General features: G+C 45.2%; 1 protein-coding gene across 1 annotated transcript in view; it reads right to left on the minus strand.

Annotated features, from left to right (window-relative positions):
- Positions 1-2,635: 2,635 nt before the first annotated feature.
- The window catches only part of AKAP1 (A-kinase anchoring protein 1), a 42,738-nt gene continuing 27,954 nt past the window's right edge, over positions 2,636-17,419 (minus strand). Inside the window, exons 6-10 of the mRNA XM_060258779.1 lie at positions 16,022-16,172; positions 13,847-13,914; positions 4,815-4,888; positions 4,573-4,638; positions 2,636-3,956 (exon numbers count right to left, since the gene is read on the minus strand). Coding sequence (XP_060114762.1) covers positions 3,894-3,956; positions 4,573-4,638; positions 4,815-4,888; positions 13,847-13,914; positions 16,022-16,172 — 422 coding nt within the window. The 3' untranslated portion in view covers positions 2,636-3,893. The remainder of the gene's footprint in view (positions 3,957-4,572; positions 4,639-4,814; positions 4,889-13,846; positions 13,915-16,021; positions 16,173-17,419) is intronic.

Consider the following 17,419-nt stretch of genomic DNA (forward strand, 5'->3'; position numbering starts at 1 on the left):
CAAGATGGTAAAATTGGGTGGCAGGAGAATGAGTAAACCCATTCCAGACTACAGCCAGGCAGTGCATTGCACTTCCAACGCCTACTGCTAGCAGCCACTCTCTGCAACCGAGCAGTGAGCTCCTTGGAGAAGAAGGTTCCTGCCTAGTTCTTGGCATGCAATGTTCGCCATTCGCTGGCAGGGAATTATGAAGAAAGGGGAACTTTGCTCAGGAGGATCATGGTTTTCAGTGAGAACTGGTGCCATCCTTTCTGCCTCCTCAGTCTACACTTCTCTTCCACTCTGGCCTCTTCTGTGTGAATCAGACAACTGCAGGCCCTTAATTTGGCTTTGCTGCTGCACCTTCCCCACCTGGAGCCACTGCCCTGGAAACCACACTGGCCCAACCAGGCCCTGGCCCCACCAGACCTGGGAATCGCCTGGAGTCTTGTAGCCGAGGACAGGCTACTTTTTGCACAGACCTTGGGCCATTGTTGAAACATGTTTGTTTTAAGAGATTAAAATAGTTTCATTTTAAAAATACAAATCCACTTCAAGAAACCTTGTGCCTGGCATCAGTACTGTAAATAAGTACTTCCTTTAAATGTGTCAAAGTCTGTTATTTAATAAATTAAAACCTTCAAGATTGCAACACTAATTTCTTTTCCTGGTGCCCATAGATATGAATCTGCTTTCCCCCCCTGCCCCAAACTCACAGCGTCTCACTGAAGTGTTTCACAAAAACACAAATCTGAACCATTAATCATGTTTCTGACCTCTCCCCCCAGTAGGATGGCTGCTGAAAGAGGCAAAACAGCCGCCTGTTGCATGGCACTGATAAACTGAGATGCCTGTGTGTGCGGACAGCGGCTGGCACATCTGGGCCCAACAGTGAGGGACTGTCGCTCACAGCCATCAAGGATCCAAGAGGCAGGCTGGGTACCTTGCAGGAGAAGAGAGGGTAAAGAAACCACAGTCATCCATGCACCTCAGGTCACTGTAGAAAACAGGATCCTCATTGCAGAGCCCCACTCTCATATCAAGGCCTTCTCCCTGGTCCACTTGCAGAAGTCTCTACTGTGTCTGTCGTATTAGTTTACCCAGCAACATTCCTTCCCCTGCCTTCTCCATTGCCAGTTCAGGAAGAGCAACAAAACCAGTTATGTAGTTTTGAGGGTTGGGGTGCTATTGATCCCTGTTGTGCCACCAAGGCCTCTGCAGTTATGCTGTGGTGGCTTCTCAGGGTCTGAAGAATGACAGGGTGAAATAACCAGCAAGCAGGTGGGCTGTACAGGTGGATCCAATGCAAGCCTGCAAAGGCTGTAGCTGTCTCCCAACAGCCAGACCAGACTGCGTTCCCTCTGCTGCACTGAAGTAGCAAATAAAGGGACAAAAAACAGGCATTCGACAACCAGAAACCAGCCAAAAGAGTAGCTACGATTCTCAGTGGATGTTAACCACAATTGCTCTATGGCAGCTCCATGTCCAGAAGCAATGCTCCTGCAGCTGTCGGATAATGAATCAGACCATGAAGCTCCTTATCAACTGGCAGCAGCTCTCCAAGGTCTCAGGCTGAGGTCTTTCAGTTCACCTGCTACTAGATCCCTTTTCAACTGACGATATCAGCAAGCAGGGCAGATTATCTGAGCCACTGTCTTCATTCCAAGCTCCTTATACTGAGAGCCCATCGGCCCATCAAAGACAGCATTGTCAAGGAAAAGGAGAAAGGAAAGGCTTAGCCACTGTCCGAATGGGAAGCTGGACTGGAAGTGGCCTTGTGGCTCTGGCTGAGTAAGACTCCTCCTGGCTTCCATTTACCACCTCCTTCCAGCAGAGGCCCTTGACAGACCCATGCCAGATGAGGGGAGGAGCTCGACCCACTTTTGTCCTCTTCGCCATCATCCCAAATGTGTAGAACCACCACTGCCTCATTAGGATCACTTGTGTCTGAGGAAGAGCTCTGCCAAGTCTCAAGACGCTGGATTTTCAACTTAGGACAAGCAACATAACCTGCATTGAACTTCCTGAGGACTCTGGAAAGACACACATACATCCCATTTGCCTCTAGAGCAAGAAGGGTTTTGGAGATGATCCCCCCACTGATCCTCCCTCCCCAGATATTTAAGAATTCATGCCATAACAAACTGCAAAGACAGTATTCTGAATAAATTCAGACAACTAGCTTGGGGAGGGGGGGGGGGGACAATGAACCCAATTTGTTTTAAAGCAAGATTCAGTGAATTGCGAAGACTTGAGGATCTTATTCCGATGAAGGCATAACCACATTATTTACGAGCTCCCAAATTATTCTCACGACATAATCCGTGTGTATCAAATTTCCTGAATTCTCTGGGGAAAAACAGCCATCTAACTGAAACATCCCTAGTAATTAGAATTAGTATGGAGGTCTTGTGTACATGACGCAAGATCTCAGAAAGAATTATTTATGACAGATGAAAAATTCTGTAGACCATCCTTCTGAAAAGGAGCTGAGGGTAGTATTGTTTCCCCACTCCCTATTTTACCTTCGCAACAACCCTGTGAGGCAAGTTACACAACAGCACAACTGGCCCAAGATCATTCAACCTCCCCCTCCCCACCCCGCTAGCTCTTTTCAAGTATCTGTCCCACCAGTAATAACTTCCAACTCAACCGCTGTGTTTAAATTCATGTATGTTTTAATAGTATTAAATTAACTTAAATTACTTGATTTCTTTTTTTTTAAATTCCATATTTGAAACAAATCTAAGGAGGAGCAAAGAGATCAAGACACACCACTGCAACATTAATTCCAAATGTTATCCCCCCTCTTTTTTTTTTAAAGTCAGATCTGTACAGCAAAGTAGTAAGTAGCAAAGGGTCTGTAGATTACCATTCATTCCATTCAGCAAAAGCTAGCCAAAATTGCCATCCAGTACATGAGCGCTAAAAGAGCCCTCACCCCTTCAAGAGCTTCACTGTACCAATATTAACGACAAATCGGTCTAACTACAGAGGACATTTTGGTGAAAAAGAGTTGATTATATTATACGTTCCCTTTTAATTTTTCTCCAGTGGTTTCCCCCCCCCCCTTCTTGTACAAAATATTACAATATTTTTATATATATTTACATAAGTTGTTGTACAGCTAGAAAATTGTAATTGTATCTATCAGGCTTGGCAATCAAATTTTCTTCTTTTTGTCTGAACATGATCTGGGGATTTAAAAGATTGCTGCTATCATGGTTTATTTGATCAATTTAAGGAGTCTGCAAAATGGCAGTTTCTTTTTCTTGAGCAAACTTAGCCTTAATTAAAAAACCAAGTCAACAACAAAAATAGTTATCGGAACCAGCGGCTCTCCACTCGTTTCCTGGCTGCCTCCCCAAAGCTGAGAACAGCCAGTGCATGTTGGGAAACACAGGGAAACAGGCTCCCCAAAACGCCAGCCCTTCTCTCCCCTGGTCAGAAGACATTTTGGCTTCCAAGCAGGAGCAATTCAAGTGTTAATGCAGCAGCCAGTTGGACAACTGGGGATGTGCTCCACACACAGTTTAAATCCTTGATGATTTCCTTCCGTAACCCTGACAGGATTTTTCATTCATATATACTTTTTTTTCTTTTTTTCCTTTCTTTTTTCTTTTTACCTTTTGGACCCAGGTCAGAGAGAGGGAAAAAAACCCCGAGGCTTCAGAGATACAGTATGGCTTATGGTTTAACTCCCTGCCTTGTGATGAAGTATACAGATGGAGAAATGCATAACTTGTCAGGACGCCTTGGAATAGACCAGATGCACCAGCAGTTTATGCTTCGTGTGTCGGGAGGGACTGCCAAACCCAATTCCAAAAGAGTGCCAACACGCGTAAAGGCGATAAAAAAGAACACAGGGGAGTGGACAAGGGAAACAACTAGCCAGGAGAACAGCAAAGCCTTTCCTAGTAGCTTTCGATCCACTTTGCAAATCCTCTTTCCACCATGGTCCGGTTTATAGACACCAACTGGAACAGAGAGGAAAACGACTTGAGTTACCACATGCAGGGGAGGGCATCTTAGCACATTTAACTTCTGGCAATTTACAAAATACAAGTACTATGCAGTAATACATTATGAACGAGGAAGGAGAAGGGTGGTGCAGGAACAGCACTGCTGCGTGTGTTCTGTATTCGTCTTTGGATAATCAGCATGACAAGCAGAGAACCGACAAGAACTTTGGGGGGTATCTTATTTTCCCCTTCCCTGAAAGCCCTACAGTCTCTCTCCTTTTCCTGCTTCCTTCTCTTCTTCCCACCCACCAGCTAGCCTATGTTTATGTGTCTGCCTCATCTTTGGCTTTTCCTCCCCCACTCCCCGCAACCTCTACCTGGGACAGGTATGACTCAGTTGTTTGGTGCAGCCAAATGGTACAAGGGAACCAACAAGGAAGATCACAAGAAACATGAACCTGATACCTTCATAGTTTATGGCCCCCCCAATCCCTCAACTTTGGTTTCTCTGAATACAGGAGTACAAATTTACTGAACTTACGTTCTTCACTCTAACCTACGAATTACAGTCAGATTTCTGGACACACAGTGATAACTTTCACCTCCATGTTCTTTCCAGTTGTACACCTACCTCATCTCCTATCATGCTCCACAGCTGTATTAGAGGCAACCCCGTCACGGTGTCGTAATTTGTAACCTGGAAAAACAGGTGCCAATTAACCCCCATTTCAACAAAGAGCATCCTAGTATGCACTCGTCTGGAAAAGAGGGTCGTCATCATTCTCTCCCCCTCTTCCCTCCACCAACTCCTAGAAAGGCCAGCCACAGCTGGGGCCAGGGTTCCTCTGGACCAATCACTGCAAGTGTGCGCACCTGTGCCAGCAACGGCGTGCCTCTCGTCATTTCGCTGACTGCTGTGTCTGCTTCAGATGAAAAGTGATCTTCGTCTTTGACGCAGTGGAGAGGGGAGAAGGGAGAAAAGAAAAAAAGTAATTCAGCTGAGTCTTCTGTCAAGGAAACATGAAGTACAGAAGAAAAACAGATGCTGCAATAGTGCATAGGAAGTCCCCTGTTCTTGGACTGCACAACTTGCTTCAACCGCAGTTCAATTCACCTTCTGAATGCCAAACTTCCCTTGCGCAACAGAGCTCCCTGCATACACAAAGGGTGCAAGATGGTTCCTCTGCTCTCTTCCAAAAAGGGGTTTTGAGGCTCACTCATTCAGAGAGAAATCAGAGTTAACTGCTAGAATTTGTCAATGTTTATGGAGTTCAGCTCAGTTGGTGTACTTGGAGCAGCAGAGCTAGACCCACCATCGTGTCTAAGGAACAGTTCAGTTTTTCTGTAGCATGGTGAAGTGTTCCGATGACCCCAACCCCCACGTTTGCACACTTTTGAGTCATTTGGTTGGTCCTAGCATTGAACCCAGAAACTACAATTCAAGTGTGTGTGTGGGGGTACGCTTTTGCCTCTTCCTCCTTGTGACACATGGCCAAGGAGGGGGAGAAGTAGGGTATGTGTAACATCCTCCAACCCTAATTTTGGGCACATACCAGAATATTCTACTCTCTTTGGGGGCTCCGAGCTCATCAGTGCATCCTGGGTTGAAGTGTGACTGCACCAGAGATTCTATTAATTAGGGCTGGTGGAAACTTTTCTTCTAATCTTAATTAACAGCTCACTCCTAACCAGGACTCTGACTTAATCAGAGCCCTTGAGAGTATCTAACAACTTGGATTGTCTGCTAAGGTTGCTGGAGGGTGGGATCAGGGTGGGGGGATGCATGCCAGAAGCCATATACCCCAAGCCTGATCTCCCCTCCAGGGTATAACAGACCCTTAGGGGCTTCAGCATGCCGATTGCCTCTTCCTCTCTTTCACTCACAAACACTCAACTGCGTCCACTAGTTCAGGCCTCCTGATGTACAAGCTCCGTGCAGATAAGATGGTGTGCACATCCACGTATGTTAGGAGCCTCCTATTCTATGATCTGCAACCTTAATGTTTTCCCACAGTGACTTCTACCTTGCCTGACCTGCAGAGGGCCCCATTGTCAAGAATGCATATTTCTAAGTGCCATGATGATTTCCTAGACAGAGAGCAGGCCACTAGTATCCACGGTCCCCCTCCTCTTTACAACGTTTGGGCAAGCAGTAAATCTATCTAGCCCAAGGATCTTTACTCTACAGCCTGGCTGGTAGAGCTGTGAGATGCCTCTCCCCCGGATTCACAGACAGTTCTTATCAGGTCACGGAGAAGTGTGAGAAAGGGAGATGTTTTTAATAGCATAAATTCCTTAGTTATAAAAGAGATACTATGTAGTAGCCTTTGAACCCGTGACTCAAATTGCATCTGTATACTATCCTTAGAAGTAATCCTATGTAGTAACTATGTAACCATGTATACATCATTACTTCCAAGGATTCTGTCCTTGGTAAAGCTTCTGAGTTTCTACAATAAAGCAACTTTTGATTTAACAACCAAAGACTGGTTATTGAGAAATATTGATGCTTGACATTTTGGAAGTAATCTCACTTGGGGCTGTAACCGAACTAGAAACTTTCTAACCATATGGCGGGGAGAGCTCTAGATAACGGAGAAGTCCCCGACCATCCAGAACAACTGGCTGGTGAAGAACAAGGACCCGGTACCGACCCTAAACAACCTCCATGGCACGTACTCAACGCCCAGAGAGTGGCAGGACGGGGGTCCCCGCTGCACATACAGCGACTATTCAGCACCCCCAAAGTGGGGGGGGGGGGGCAGAAGATCCACCAGATTGATGGACGAAGCACCTGCTCGGAGAGAGGTGATCCTGGCGCTGCCCTCCCTACACTCGAGAATGGGAGACAACCAGTGCCCAGGGAACTTTGGAGGCGAGTGGAGGGAATGGTTGGGACGAGAGAGAGGATCCACATCCTGATCCGGATCCAGGAGAGGAGGAGGAGAAACAAAATCCAGATCCTCGGGATTTCCTCCAAACGATGAGATTGGAGATGGCAGAGATGGCCAAGGGGTTGAGAGAAAAAATGCAAGCCGACGCTACACTCATGGCCCAAGAGGTGAGGAGGCAATTAGAGCAGGTACTGCAACCACAGGGGCCGAGAGAAGGGCAACCACCTCCGCCTTCCCCTTCGGTGTTGCAACAGCCCCGATTACCACAACCGCCACCCCCGCAGCCACATGACTATGGAAGGGGCCGCGAACTAGATGCCACCTTCGAAGGGGATCCTGAAGAGGTGGAGTATTTCTTCATACAAGCCAATAGCTTTATTGAGAGCCAGTTTGGTGTAGTGGTTAAGTGTGTGGACTCTTATCTGGGAGAACTGGGTTTGATTCCCCACTCCTCCACTTGCACCTGCTGGAATGGCCTTGGGTCAGCCATAGCAGAGGTTGTCCTTGAAAGGGCAGTTGCTGTGAGAGCCCTCTCCAGCCCCACCCACCTCACAGGGTGTCTGTTGTGGGGGAGGAAGGTAAAGGAGATTGTGAGCCGCTCTGAGACTCTTCGGAGTGGAGGGCGGGATATAAATCCAATATCATCATCTTCTTCTTCTTCTTATGTTCTATTGGGGGAACACTTTCCCCGATGAATTCAGCAGAGTGGACTATCTAGGATTGAGGCTGAAAGGTGGTACGTGAGCCTGTACGAAACCAGAAGCCCCGAACTAGACACCGTGGCAGCATTTCTACAAGAGCTGTATGAAGTATGAAGTATGAAGATCCGTTACAGGAGACCCGAGCCCTCACTGCCCTACAGGACCTACAAGAAGGGTCCAAGGCCATAAGAGAGTACGCTGCCGAATTCCGAGAAAATGAAAATAGAGCAATTCCAAAGGGGCCTGAACGCGAGCGTGCTGGATCGAGCCCTCCAACAGGCTTGCCCCAGCACATTGGTGGGGTAGGTGCAGCTGGCCGGTGAAGTAGAAACTAATATGAAACGAGTGGCTCTCCAGCGCCAACAGCAGCGAGGGGGTAAGGGGGGGATGTGAGTCTCAGCTGGGGGCAAAAGCAGAAGGACGGAAAGCAAGCCAGGTGGGGGGAACCAGTAAACTGACCACCCCCAGATGTTGCTTTCGGTGCGGCGACCCAAACAACCTAGCCGTCAACTGCCCTGAACGGCCTCGAGGCCCCTCCCTTACTCCGAAGACCAGTGAACCCAAAGGAAAAAAGGCAGAAGGACGAGTGAAGAAGTCAGCAAAAGGCAGCTCAGCCTCAGCGACCCCTCGAGAGAGAGGACAAGATTATCGTGGTGGATAAGTTGGGGGAAGACGAGCCGGCGGGAAACAGGGACGACCCGCACTGAGAGGTGCTGAGCAGCAGGTCGTGGAGTTAATGGCACCGTTGAGGGTGAGAATAACTGGGACTTTGTTTTTCGTCCCATTGACTTTACTGAATCCTAAGTTAAAACGTTTTATGCATGCCCGGGCCTTACTAGATTCGGGGTGCACTAGAGACATAATCACACCCAAATTGGTTGAAGCCCTTGGGCTCGCTACAAGTCCCCTACCGCACCCCATACAGTTAGAACAAATGGATGGGATGGTCATGAGAGGGGAACCATGCACGGAGCAAACCCACGAGGTGCCAATGGGAATAGATGATCATTGGGATACGGAAATTTTTATAGTGGCCCTCTCTTCGTCCTTTGACATTGTCTTGGGGTGGGATGGCTAGCCAAGCACGAGCCCAACATAAAGTGGGGGGATCAAATTATAGACTTCAGAGATGGGTGGTGTGAACACCACCAGAATGAGAGCTGGGGCCTGGAGCCGCCTCCGTTAGAGTGGCCTCACTATAGAAGAGGTGAAATCAATCCCTAAGGAGTATAGAGACTTGAAACAAGTGTTTAGTGAAGAGGAGGCCAACGAACTCCTGCCACAGGTGGGCGGAATTCTTTGCGAAATTTGATTTCAAGTTAAAACATATCTCTAGATCTAAGAACTTTTTAGCGGATGCCTTATCGAGACTCCCTCAGCACAATAGCCAAAGGGAGGAGATAATCGATTCCCTCATATCCCCCCAGCCAATTGGGAGGAGCTGTAACAACACGCTTGAAAGTGAAGCGTGAGAAAGCAGACGAAAAGTGGGGTGGGGGGAGAGACTGATTACCGAGGTGGAAAAAGGAGATGCCATACCCGAAGGGGTAAATAAAGGTGAAGGGGGGGTTTGGTACAAGGATGGTAAACTCCACGTGCCAGAGAGTCTCTGAAAAGAAATACTCAAGTTTTGTCATGACAGTAAACTCTCTGGGCATTTTGGATATGTCAAAACCCTACATTTAGTGAGCAGACAATTTTGGTGGCCATTTATGGAGAAAGATATTTCCAATTACATTGCTTCACATCCAATATGCTTGTTGGCCAAAAGAAGGGGGGGGGAACCCCTGGATTGTTACAACTGCTAGAGACAGCAACCAGACCGTGGCGGTAGTCTCTTTGTTTTAAACAATTTTATCGATAACATATGGTAACAACTTCCGTTTTTACATAAAAAAATTGATTTTTCTTTATTAGCATAAAATCCCTCCAGTTCTCCATATTCTTGTATTTTAGCTAACAACAAAGGTGTTACTTGTGTAGGATTTTCATTTATAAACATTATATCATCTGCAAATGCTCTATATTTGTAAATAAATCCTTTAACTCTCAACCCTTCTATTTCTTTATCATCTTGTATTTGCATCAATAAAATTTCAAGAGTCATTATAAACAACAAAGGTGAAAGCGGACAAGGCCTAAGTCCTTTGTACCCCATAACATGTCAATTGTGGAAAAAGTATTATGTCTTGCTGAAAAAAATGTATAATCTCATACTTCAGGATTGAATTTTCTCCATATGTCCTCCAAGTTTTCTTGTTCAAAGAAGGATTTTGGCAATTTTCCTTCTTTATTGTTATTTTTTCCCCCAGATCTGTCCAATGTATTCTGAATTGTTCCATTAAAGTCTCCCATAATCATGACCTGGTCGTATGTTACTACATCAAGTTGTTTTATAATGTCTTTAAAAAAACCATCTTTTGCACCATTTGGTGCATACAGTTCCAATAATAAGGTTTTTTCGCATTTATTATTACTTCTACTGCCACAAATCTTCCATCTTAATCTTTAAATATTATTTTTGGGTCCAATTCTTGTTTAATTTAAAAAATAACACCCCTTTTCTTCTGTTCAGCCAATGAAAAAAATTCCAGTCCCAATTGTTCATTCCATAAAAATTTATAATCCTTTTGTTTAATATGAACTTTTTGTAAGCAAATTATATTGCAGTTTTGTTTTTAAATCCAATGAAATATTGCCTTTCTTTTTTGTGGTGAATTTAGTCCATTTACATTCCAAGATAATAATTTATAATCCATCATGGTGCAAATTCTTTATTCTCTTCATAAAATTTTGCAGCTCCTGTGTATTTGTAATTATAATCCTTCTTCCTTGTAGCTCAAAGCTCAAACCTTCAGGAATTATCCATCTATACCTCATTCCATTGTCACGTAGTTTTTCTGTTAATTTCTTATATGTTCTCCTGTCATTTATCACTTGTCTTGGCAATTCTTTCATTATTCTTATTCTGCTTCCTCCCACTATGAATGTCTTTTCAAAATTTTTATTCAAGATTTTCCCCACCATTTCTTTTGTCATATATCTTATAACCACATCTCTTGGTAAGATTTTTCTTGGCATATGATGAATTCACTCTATACATATAATCATACATATTTCTAGTCCCTTCAGGATCTTCCTCCAAGAAATCAGCAATTATTTTATTACATGTTCTTTTAAGTCTGTCCCTTCTTCTTCAGGTACTCCTCTCAGACGTATTTGTGTCTCCATCAATTTACAGTTATGGATTGTTATTTTTTCTTGCATTTTTAATAAGGTGGAATCCTGGAGTTTAACTTTCCCTTCTACCTCCTGCACTTTTATGGACACCACCACTGTTTCATTTCTAAGCTCTTCCATTTCATTTTTAAAGTCCTCAATATCATTTTAAAGTTCTTTTTTGCAAGCATTTATCATCTTTTCCACCCCTTTCATCATCCTAGCTTCCATTGCTTCCAACTGATCTTGCATCTTCTCCAATGAGGCAGCCCTTGCATGGGTTACCTTTGACTATGACATTAAAAAACAGCGAAAAATTTGATATCACCAAATTAAATTTCAACTATCAGGTTTGATAGATTAGAACTTGCCCTTTCAAATGAGCCTAATTTCGCTGTCCTCCGATCTTCCTAGGCTCAGATATTTTTTTAAAAAAATTTAGCCTCCCAGTAATGGCCGCCGATGTTTTTCTATGGTAATACAATCCTAGAGTAGGTCCACTTCTTCAATAGTTACTTCCTGCTTTGCTTGCCCCAAGTCACGTTCTCACTGGTAACAAAGTCTCATGATACTTGACGTATTTCCTGTGTTGACTGTAGAAACTGCAGATCTCTGACGATGGTGCTTTCACTCCACGACCGCAGGTAGACAAAACAATAAATTCCTTTCCAATTTTTAACACTGTCCTTAATTTAACAAAGTCCAAAATTCACCCCTTCTCCTCTTCTTCTTCCAAGCTTTCAAACTTTCTCTTTCCCACCTTCTAATATTATTTTGTTTGCTTTAAAATAGTCCCGGAATGGTAGATAACAATCAGTACCTTTTTCTAAAGTTATCCAGATCAACACTGGTCTCGTACAGCATCAGATGTTTAGCAGTCTCAAAGAAGATTAGGATCTTGTCAAGCTCATGTCAAATAAATGACTGTAAGCTTCTGCAGATGATGAATATGTAACTCTTCTCCGGGGATCCCTCAAAGCCTCAAAGGAGCCCCACCCCCCGGGACTTCCTTTTAGCCAAGGTAAATCACCTCAAAGTTTCCTGTGCATATCTTGGACTAATCTCTCACTGAGAAAAGTAGGCAGAAGGCAAAAATTTGCCCTTTACTACCCCCAAACAGAAGCTCCAGTCTGCGCCCCTTAGAGAGGCAGGTCAGCTCAGCATTCTCCAAATCCTGGAAGTCGGTGGTCAGTAGTCTCATTGGATTTCATTGTAGAACTTCCCCCTTCTCAGGGAAGGACTGTAATTCCTGAAGCCGCCCTGAGTTCGCTTGCGGAGAGGGCGGGCTATAAGCTTAATGTAATAAATAAATAAATAAATAGTAGTGGACACCTTCTCTAAACAAGCTCATTTCATTCCATGCTCACAAATACCTACAGCCAAAAAATTGGCCCAATTATGCTTCCAACATGTGGTAGAACTACACTCGTTGCCGGACAAGTTAATTAGTGACCGGGGCATTCAGTTCATTGCCAACTTCTGGAGGGAGTTCTGTAAACTGACTGAGATTGAGCAGGGTCTAAGCTCCGCATATCACCCGCAGACAGATGGACAGACGGAGAGGGTGAACGCTCTGCTGGAGCAATATTTGAGGTGCTTTGTGAACTATCAGCAGTCAAATTGGGCAGACCTCCTCCCGTTTGCCGTATGGATGCAATAACAGAATACATAGTTCTACTAAAACCTCTCCATTTTTGATAGTGAATGGATCTGAAGGAAAGCCGTTCCCACAGTTACCAGGGGGAGCGAAACCAGATGTGCCATCAACTTCTGAACAATGGTGGGGAAAGTTGGGGAAGGCATGGATCAATATCCAAGAAAACTTGGCTGCAGCAAAAAACATTATAAGCACCACTCACCCACTTGGGACTTTAAAGTGGGGGACACGGTGTTTCTATCTACCAAAAACTTGCCTTTACGGCAACCATCTAAAAAACTGGCATACAACTTTTTGGGACCTTTCCGTATTAAACGTGTAATCAGTAACGTGACCATGGAACTTGATTTACCTAAACTGTTTAATAAGATACACCTCATCTTTCACTGCAGTTTACTTTGGAGAGATTCTGGAGCCACGCCTTGGCATCCTCGACCCCAAGTTCCAGTTGAGGATCAGAATCATCATGAAGTAAAAGAGATCTTAGATGCTAAACTGAAGCGGGTGCATTGTATTTTCTGATTAGATGGAAAAAAATTTTTGCAGCACACAACGAGTGGGTCGATAGCTCAAATGTGAGAGCGCCTGAGCTGATTAAAAAATTCTATGCTAAACATCCTTCTAAACCCTGGAGAAAGCCTTAAGGGGTGCAGTATGTCAAGCATGGATATTTCTAAGTGCCATGATGGTGTCTTAGACAGAGAGCAGGCCACTAGTATCCACCCCCCCTCCTCTTTACGTTTGGGCAAGCAGTAAATCTATCTAGCCCAAGGATGTTTATGCTACAGCCTGGCTGGTAAAGCTGTGAGATGCCTCTCCCCCAGATTCACACAGCCAGTTCTTATCAGGTCTCGGAGAAGTGTGAGAAAGAGAGATGTTTTAAATAGCCTACATTCCTTAGTTATAAAAGAGATACTATGTAGTAACCTTTGAACCCGTGACTCAAATTGCATCTGTATATTATCCTCTGAAGTAATCCTTTATAGCAACTACGTAACCATGTATACATCATTACTTCCAAGGATTCTGTCCTTGGTAAAGCTTCTGAGTTTCTACAATAAAGCAACTTTTGATTTAACAACAAAAGACTGGTTATTGAGAAATATCAATTCTTGACACCCATTTTGCTGTCCTACTGGCAGGCAACCAATCAACAGCATTTCCTTTATAGCCCACCTGTCTCCCCAGTGAGGGATTTACATCACTCCTCCCGCCTCCATTTTATCCCTCTGTTAGGTGTATCCTAATAGTGCATCCAGTGCACTGAAAAGAACAATCCTTACAAGGAGCACCTGAAACTGTGGCATGGCCCAATCCAGAGAATTCTACCACAACATTAAGGTTTATTTGGGCTGTGTGAATTTTTTAGACCTTTCCCCTTTTCTCTAAATGTGGTATTAAAGAAATCCCAATGCCACCCAAGCCCTGCATTACCTGGAAGGGGCACGATGTTATCCAGCAGGACTTCAGCTCCTTGGAAAGGGAGTGTGACAAAGTCTGACCTTTAAAATAGACACAAAACAAAAAAACAACACACCTACTATAAGGCCCTTTCATTAGCTGCCTGCTGCAACACAGAATAACAAAGTGTGCTGTGATGCACAGAGCTGCATCCAGAGTACATTTTCTGCTCATCTAAGACACTTTGGGCTGCGGAACAGAATTCTCCTGCCTCCTCCCCTTATCTACTACAACACCTCAATCTCCCCCAAATGCAGCCCCTGGCAGAGGGGCTCTCAAAAACAGCAGGAGGGATAAATCGGGGAGGGGGAGTGCTTGAAGCAGGCAGAAATTACCCCTTCCCTCCCATTAGCCTGGATCCTACCAAACAGCTTTTGGAGAAACTAAGGGCTCTTCCCCAGGGTCCCCGAAAGCCGTCGCACCAATGCTTCAATGTCCTCCCTGATCTTCATGGAGGGAAAAAAACTCTTTATTTTATTGCTGAGGCCCCATGAAACAGTAGCTAAGAAGCGAGTCCTCTTCTCATGGCAGCAAAAAGAGAAGCAAGGGGAAGTGCTTGCCCTGCCTGTTATGGGACCCTCCAGGTGGGAAAAGGGGACAGAGGGGAGGGGAAGTGCTCCAGAACCGGAAAGCCCTTCTCCATGGCTGGCCTGCAGTCATGCAGTTTCCATGTGTGCCTGCAGAGAAGCCACAAGCAGAAACAGAAGGACTTCTCTGGCTGCGGCGAGTGCATTCACACCCACCTTACACCTCTCAGGGCTCAGAGATTTGATTTACTGGGTGTGCCTGAGTGGCCAAATCACTCCCCAGCCAAGAGGACTGAACTGCCTTGCAACCAACAGGGGTGGGGGCTCCTTCTGGGGCAGGCAGATGAATTTTAGTTCAGAAGAACATTTAGTTCTGTGCACTGGCCTGGCTGGGACTAGAAGGTGGGGCATCAGGGGGGTGAGCAGACGTCACAGGGGGAAGACTAACCAAGTAGGTGAGCCAAACAAGCAGGCAGACAGAAGGGGGGCATAGAACTTGGGGGGCGGGAAGCTGTGGGTTGAGATTTTCCCTCCGTCCTCCTTTTATCTCAGACTGTCCATGGCAACAGGATGACACTGCTCTGGCTGGCTGTACACCTGGTTCCTTTTCACTGCCCACATCCCTTCTTTTGGCTCTGGGTTCTACAGCCTCTGCCTGGTGAGCTCTTTGTTACAGAGCTCTAGAGCCCATTTTGTGGACTTTTAACATCCATCACCAGCCCTTAAGCAACTTTCAGGATCTATTCCAATGCACAATCCCTAAACCCCAAGACCCCGAGGAAAGATCCTGGCGAAGTTGCAGGACATCAGTTCTGCATGCAGAAGGTGCCTCCTCCCAGGTTCAATTCCCAGCATCTCTGTTCAAGAGACCAAGCAGGTGATGGGAAAGAGACCCTGGAGAGCCCCTGCCAGGCAGAGTAGACAAGACTGGCCTTGATGGACTGAGGGGGGTCTGGTTCAGCACAAGGCAGCTTCATGTGATCTCTTTAAACCTGTGTGCATTTAATGAACCAGCTTGTTAAGTCCCTGTTGCCTAAATTTTTGAAAGCAAAACAAAACATCTTTTCTTAACTGAACCTGGTTACCCTTCCCTCTTGAGAACAAAGGATCAGAATAAAAGAGTTAACCAGCCTCTGATTACCAATTTTAAGAAGACCAACAATTCATGCAGAGATTAACAGGCAACCTCCTCTACAGGCAACTAATTGTTACAACGGCAGTGATCAAATGGGTCAATCAAACCAAATGCAGAGACCCCAGTGCAGGTACCTTGAGGTGGGAAAGCCCAGGGCAGACAGAGAATCAGCATTGACTTATCTTCCACAGCACAGCTTAAATTTTAATGAGACGGGGTACGAAGTCTCTGCACCCCCCCCGTCCCCCAATCAGACTTACTTCCCCAACCAGCACACCTGCCAGCAGATATTTTAAAAAGATGCAAGGCTTGACCAGGAAAGATATGCAAGAAATACAGGATTTGCACAGGAAAGATATGCAAGAAATACAGGATTTTATCAGCCATCTAAACTCAGCAAGCCACTTGAGGACCACACTGATTCTCTCTTAGCCCTTTAACTTCTTAAAGAGAGGAGTGCCGAAATGCAGCCCCTGCACTGCTCACCTGATCTGCCTGAGCGTGTCAATTTTGACTCTCTCGTATCCCCCGTAGTCCACGTATCTGATCTCCACTTCGTCGGAGTCTTTGAAGTAGCCAACCACTTGCGCTCGCCACCAGGCCCCGTCCACCCCAGGCGCAGCACAGACCACGCCAACTGCGGAAGGACCACGGAGAACACATCAGCAACACCCCTCCCCTGCCAGCTGATTCCCAGAAGCTGCAAGAGGCCAGGATGACAACCCCACTGAAGTCTTCCACAGTGGAGAATCCATACCAGAATGACAACCCGTCAGTTATTGACATCATTGGTTAACTCAAATTGGTTGTCCTTGATGCCCTCCCAGTGTTTCAGAAAAACACCAAGGAGATTCTTCTTGAAATGTTGAAACCACAAAAAACTGTTTTCCCTGCACAAGGAAAGGTGGGATATAAATATATTTTAAAAAGAAGATACTTATGAGATGCTTTCAACCTGGAAGGTCTGGCTATTCCCCCCCAAGCAAACACAGCTGCATGCTCCGCAATGGTCCCACGTACACTCAGGAGTTCCCCTCTCTGTAGAGTGACCCCTGCAAGCCAATTCTATTCTTGCTTCCCTCGGAGGGCCAAAACCAGAAGACTTGCAGCACTTGACTCTATGGAAGAAGCTTTATAATTAAAGAGCCAAACGTCATCAAAAGATAGCAAGAGATCAGAGAGCCAGAAGGGAACTTATTTGCGCAGCTGAAACGATACTACTCAACACTACTGATAACTGACAAATGGAGGTTCCTGGAGCCCTTACACTGGCTGTTAGGAGTCCTTTATGAAGTGTCAAGAACTGAGTCTTGCCATGATTGCATTCCCTTGTGATTTCGCTCTGCTTTTGCTGTTATCACACTCTGCTATTTGCTATGCTATGTTTGCTATGTTGCATGCTTTGCTTTGAATTTGTCTGTATTCTCTGCAATTATGTATAAGTAACTGTTCTACCCTAGCCGGCATTCCTTCTCAGTGGTGTGAAGGTCATCAGTTATCTCAATGGCTAGGGAATCAGCTATGCAAATTCTGGGGGCTTTAGAGAGAATGTTTCATTCTTTGAATATTAAGCCCGCCAGAATTTAGGCACTTAAGGCCTGCATAATTAATTAATGGCTCTTGGTAATCTACAAAGGTGTGACCTGATCAGTACAAGTCAGTTTTAGCAAGAAATGTCTTTGCTGTTGACATGCTCATCATTTAAATAAAGCCCAATCAAATTTATATCAAAGAGGTGGACTTGATGATTGCTGCACAGAACCTGACATTAAAAGGTGTCTCACACACAAGGTCTCACAAGAAGTCATAACTGTACAGAGGAGTTCCCTATACAATTGCTCTAGCACACTGGCATAGATCTGTGCATGGTTTGCATTTTGATTC

This window comes from Heteronotia binoei, chromosome 18 (assembly GCF_032191835.1).
Source record: "Heteronotia binoei isolate CCM8104 ecotype False Entrance Well chromosome 18, APGP_CSIRO_Hbin_v1, whole genome shotgun sequence".
NCBI classification, from domain to species: domain Eukaryota; kingdom Metazoa; phylum Chordata; class Lepidosauria; order Squamata; family Gekkonidae; genus Heteronotia; species Heteronotia binoei.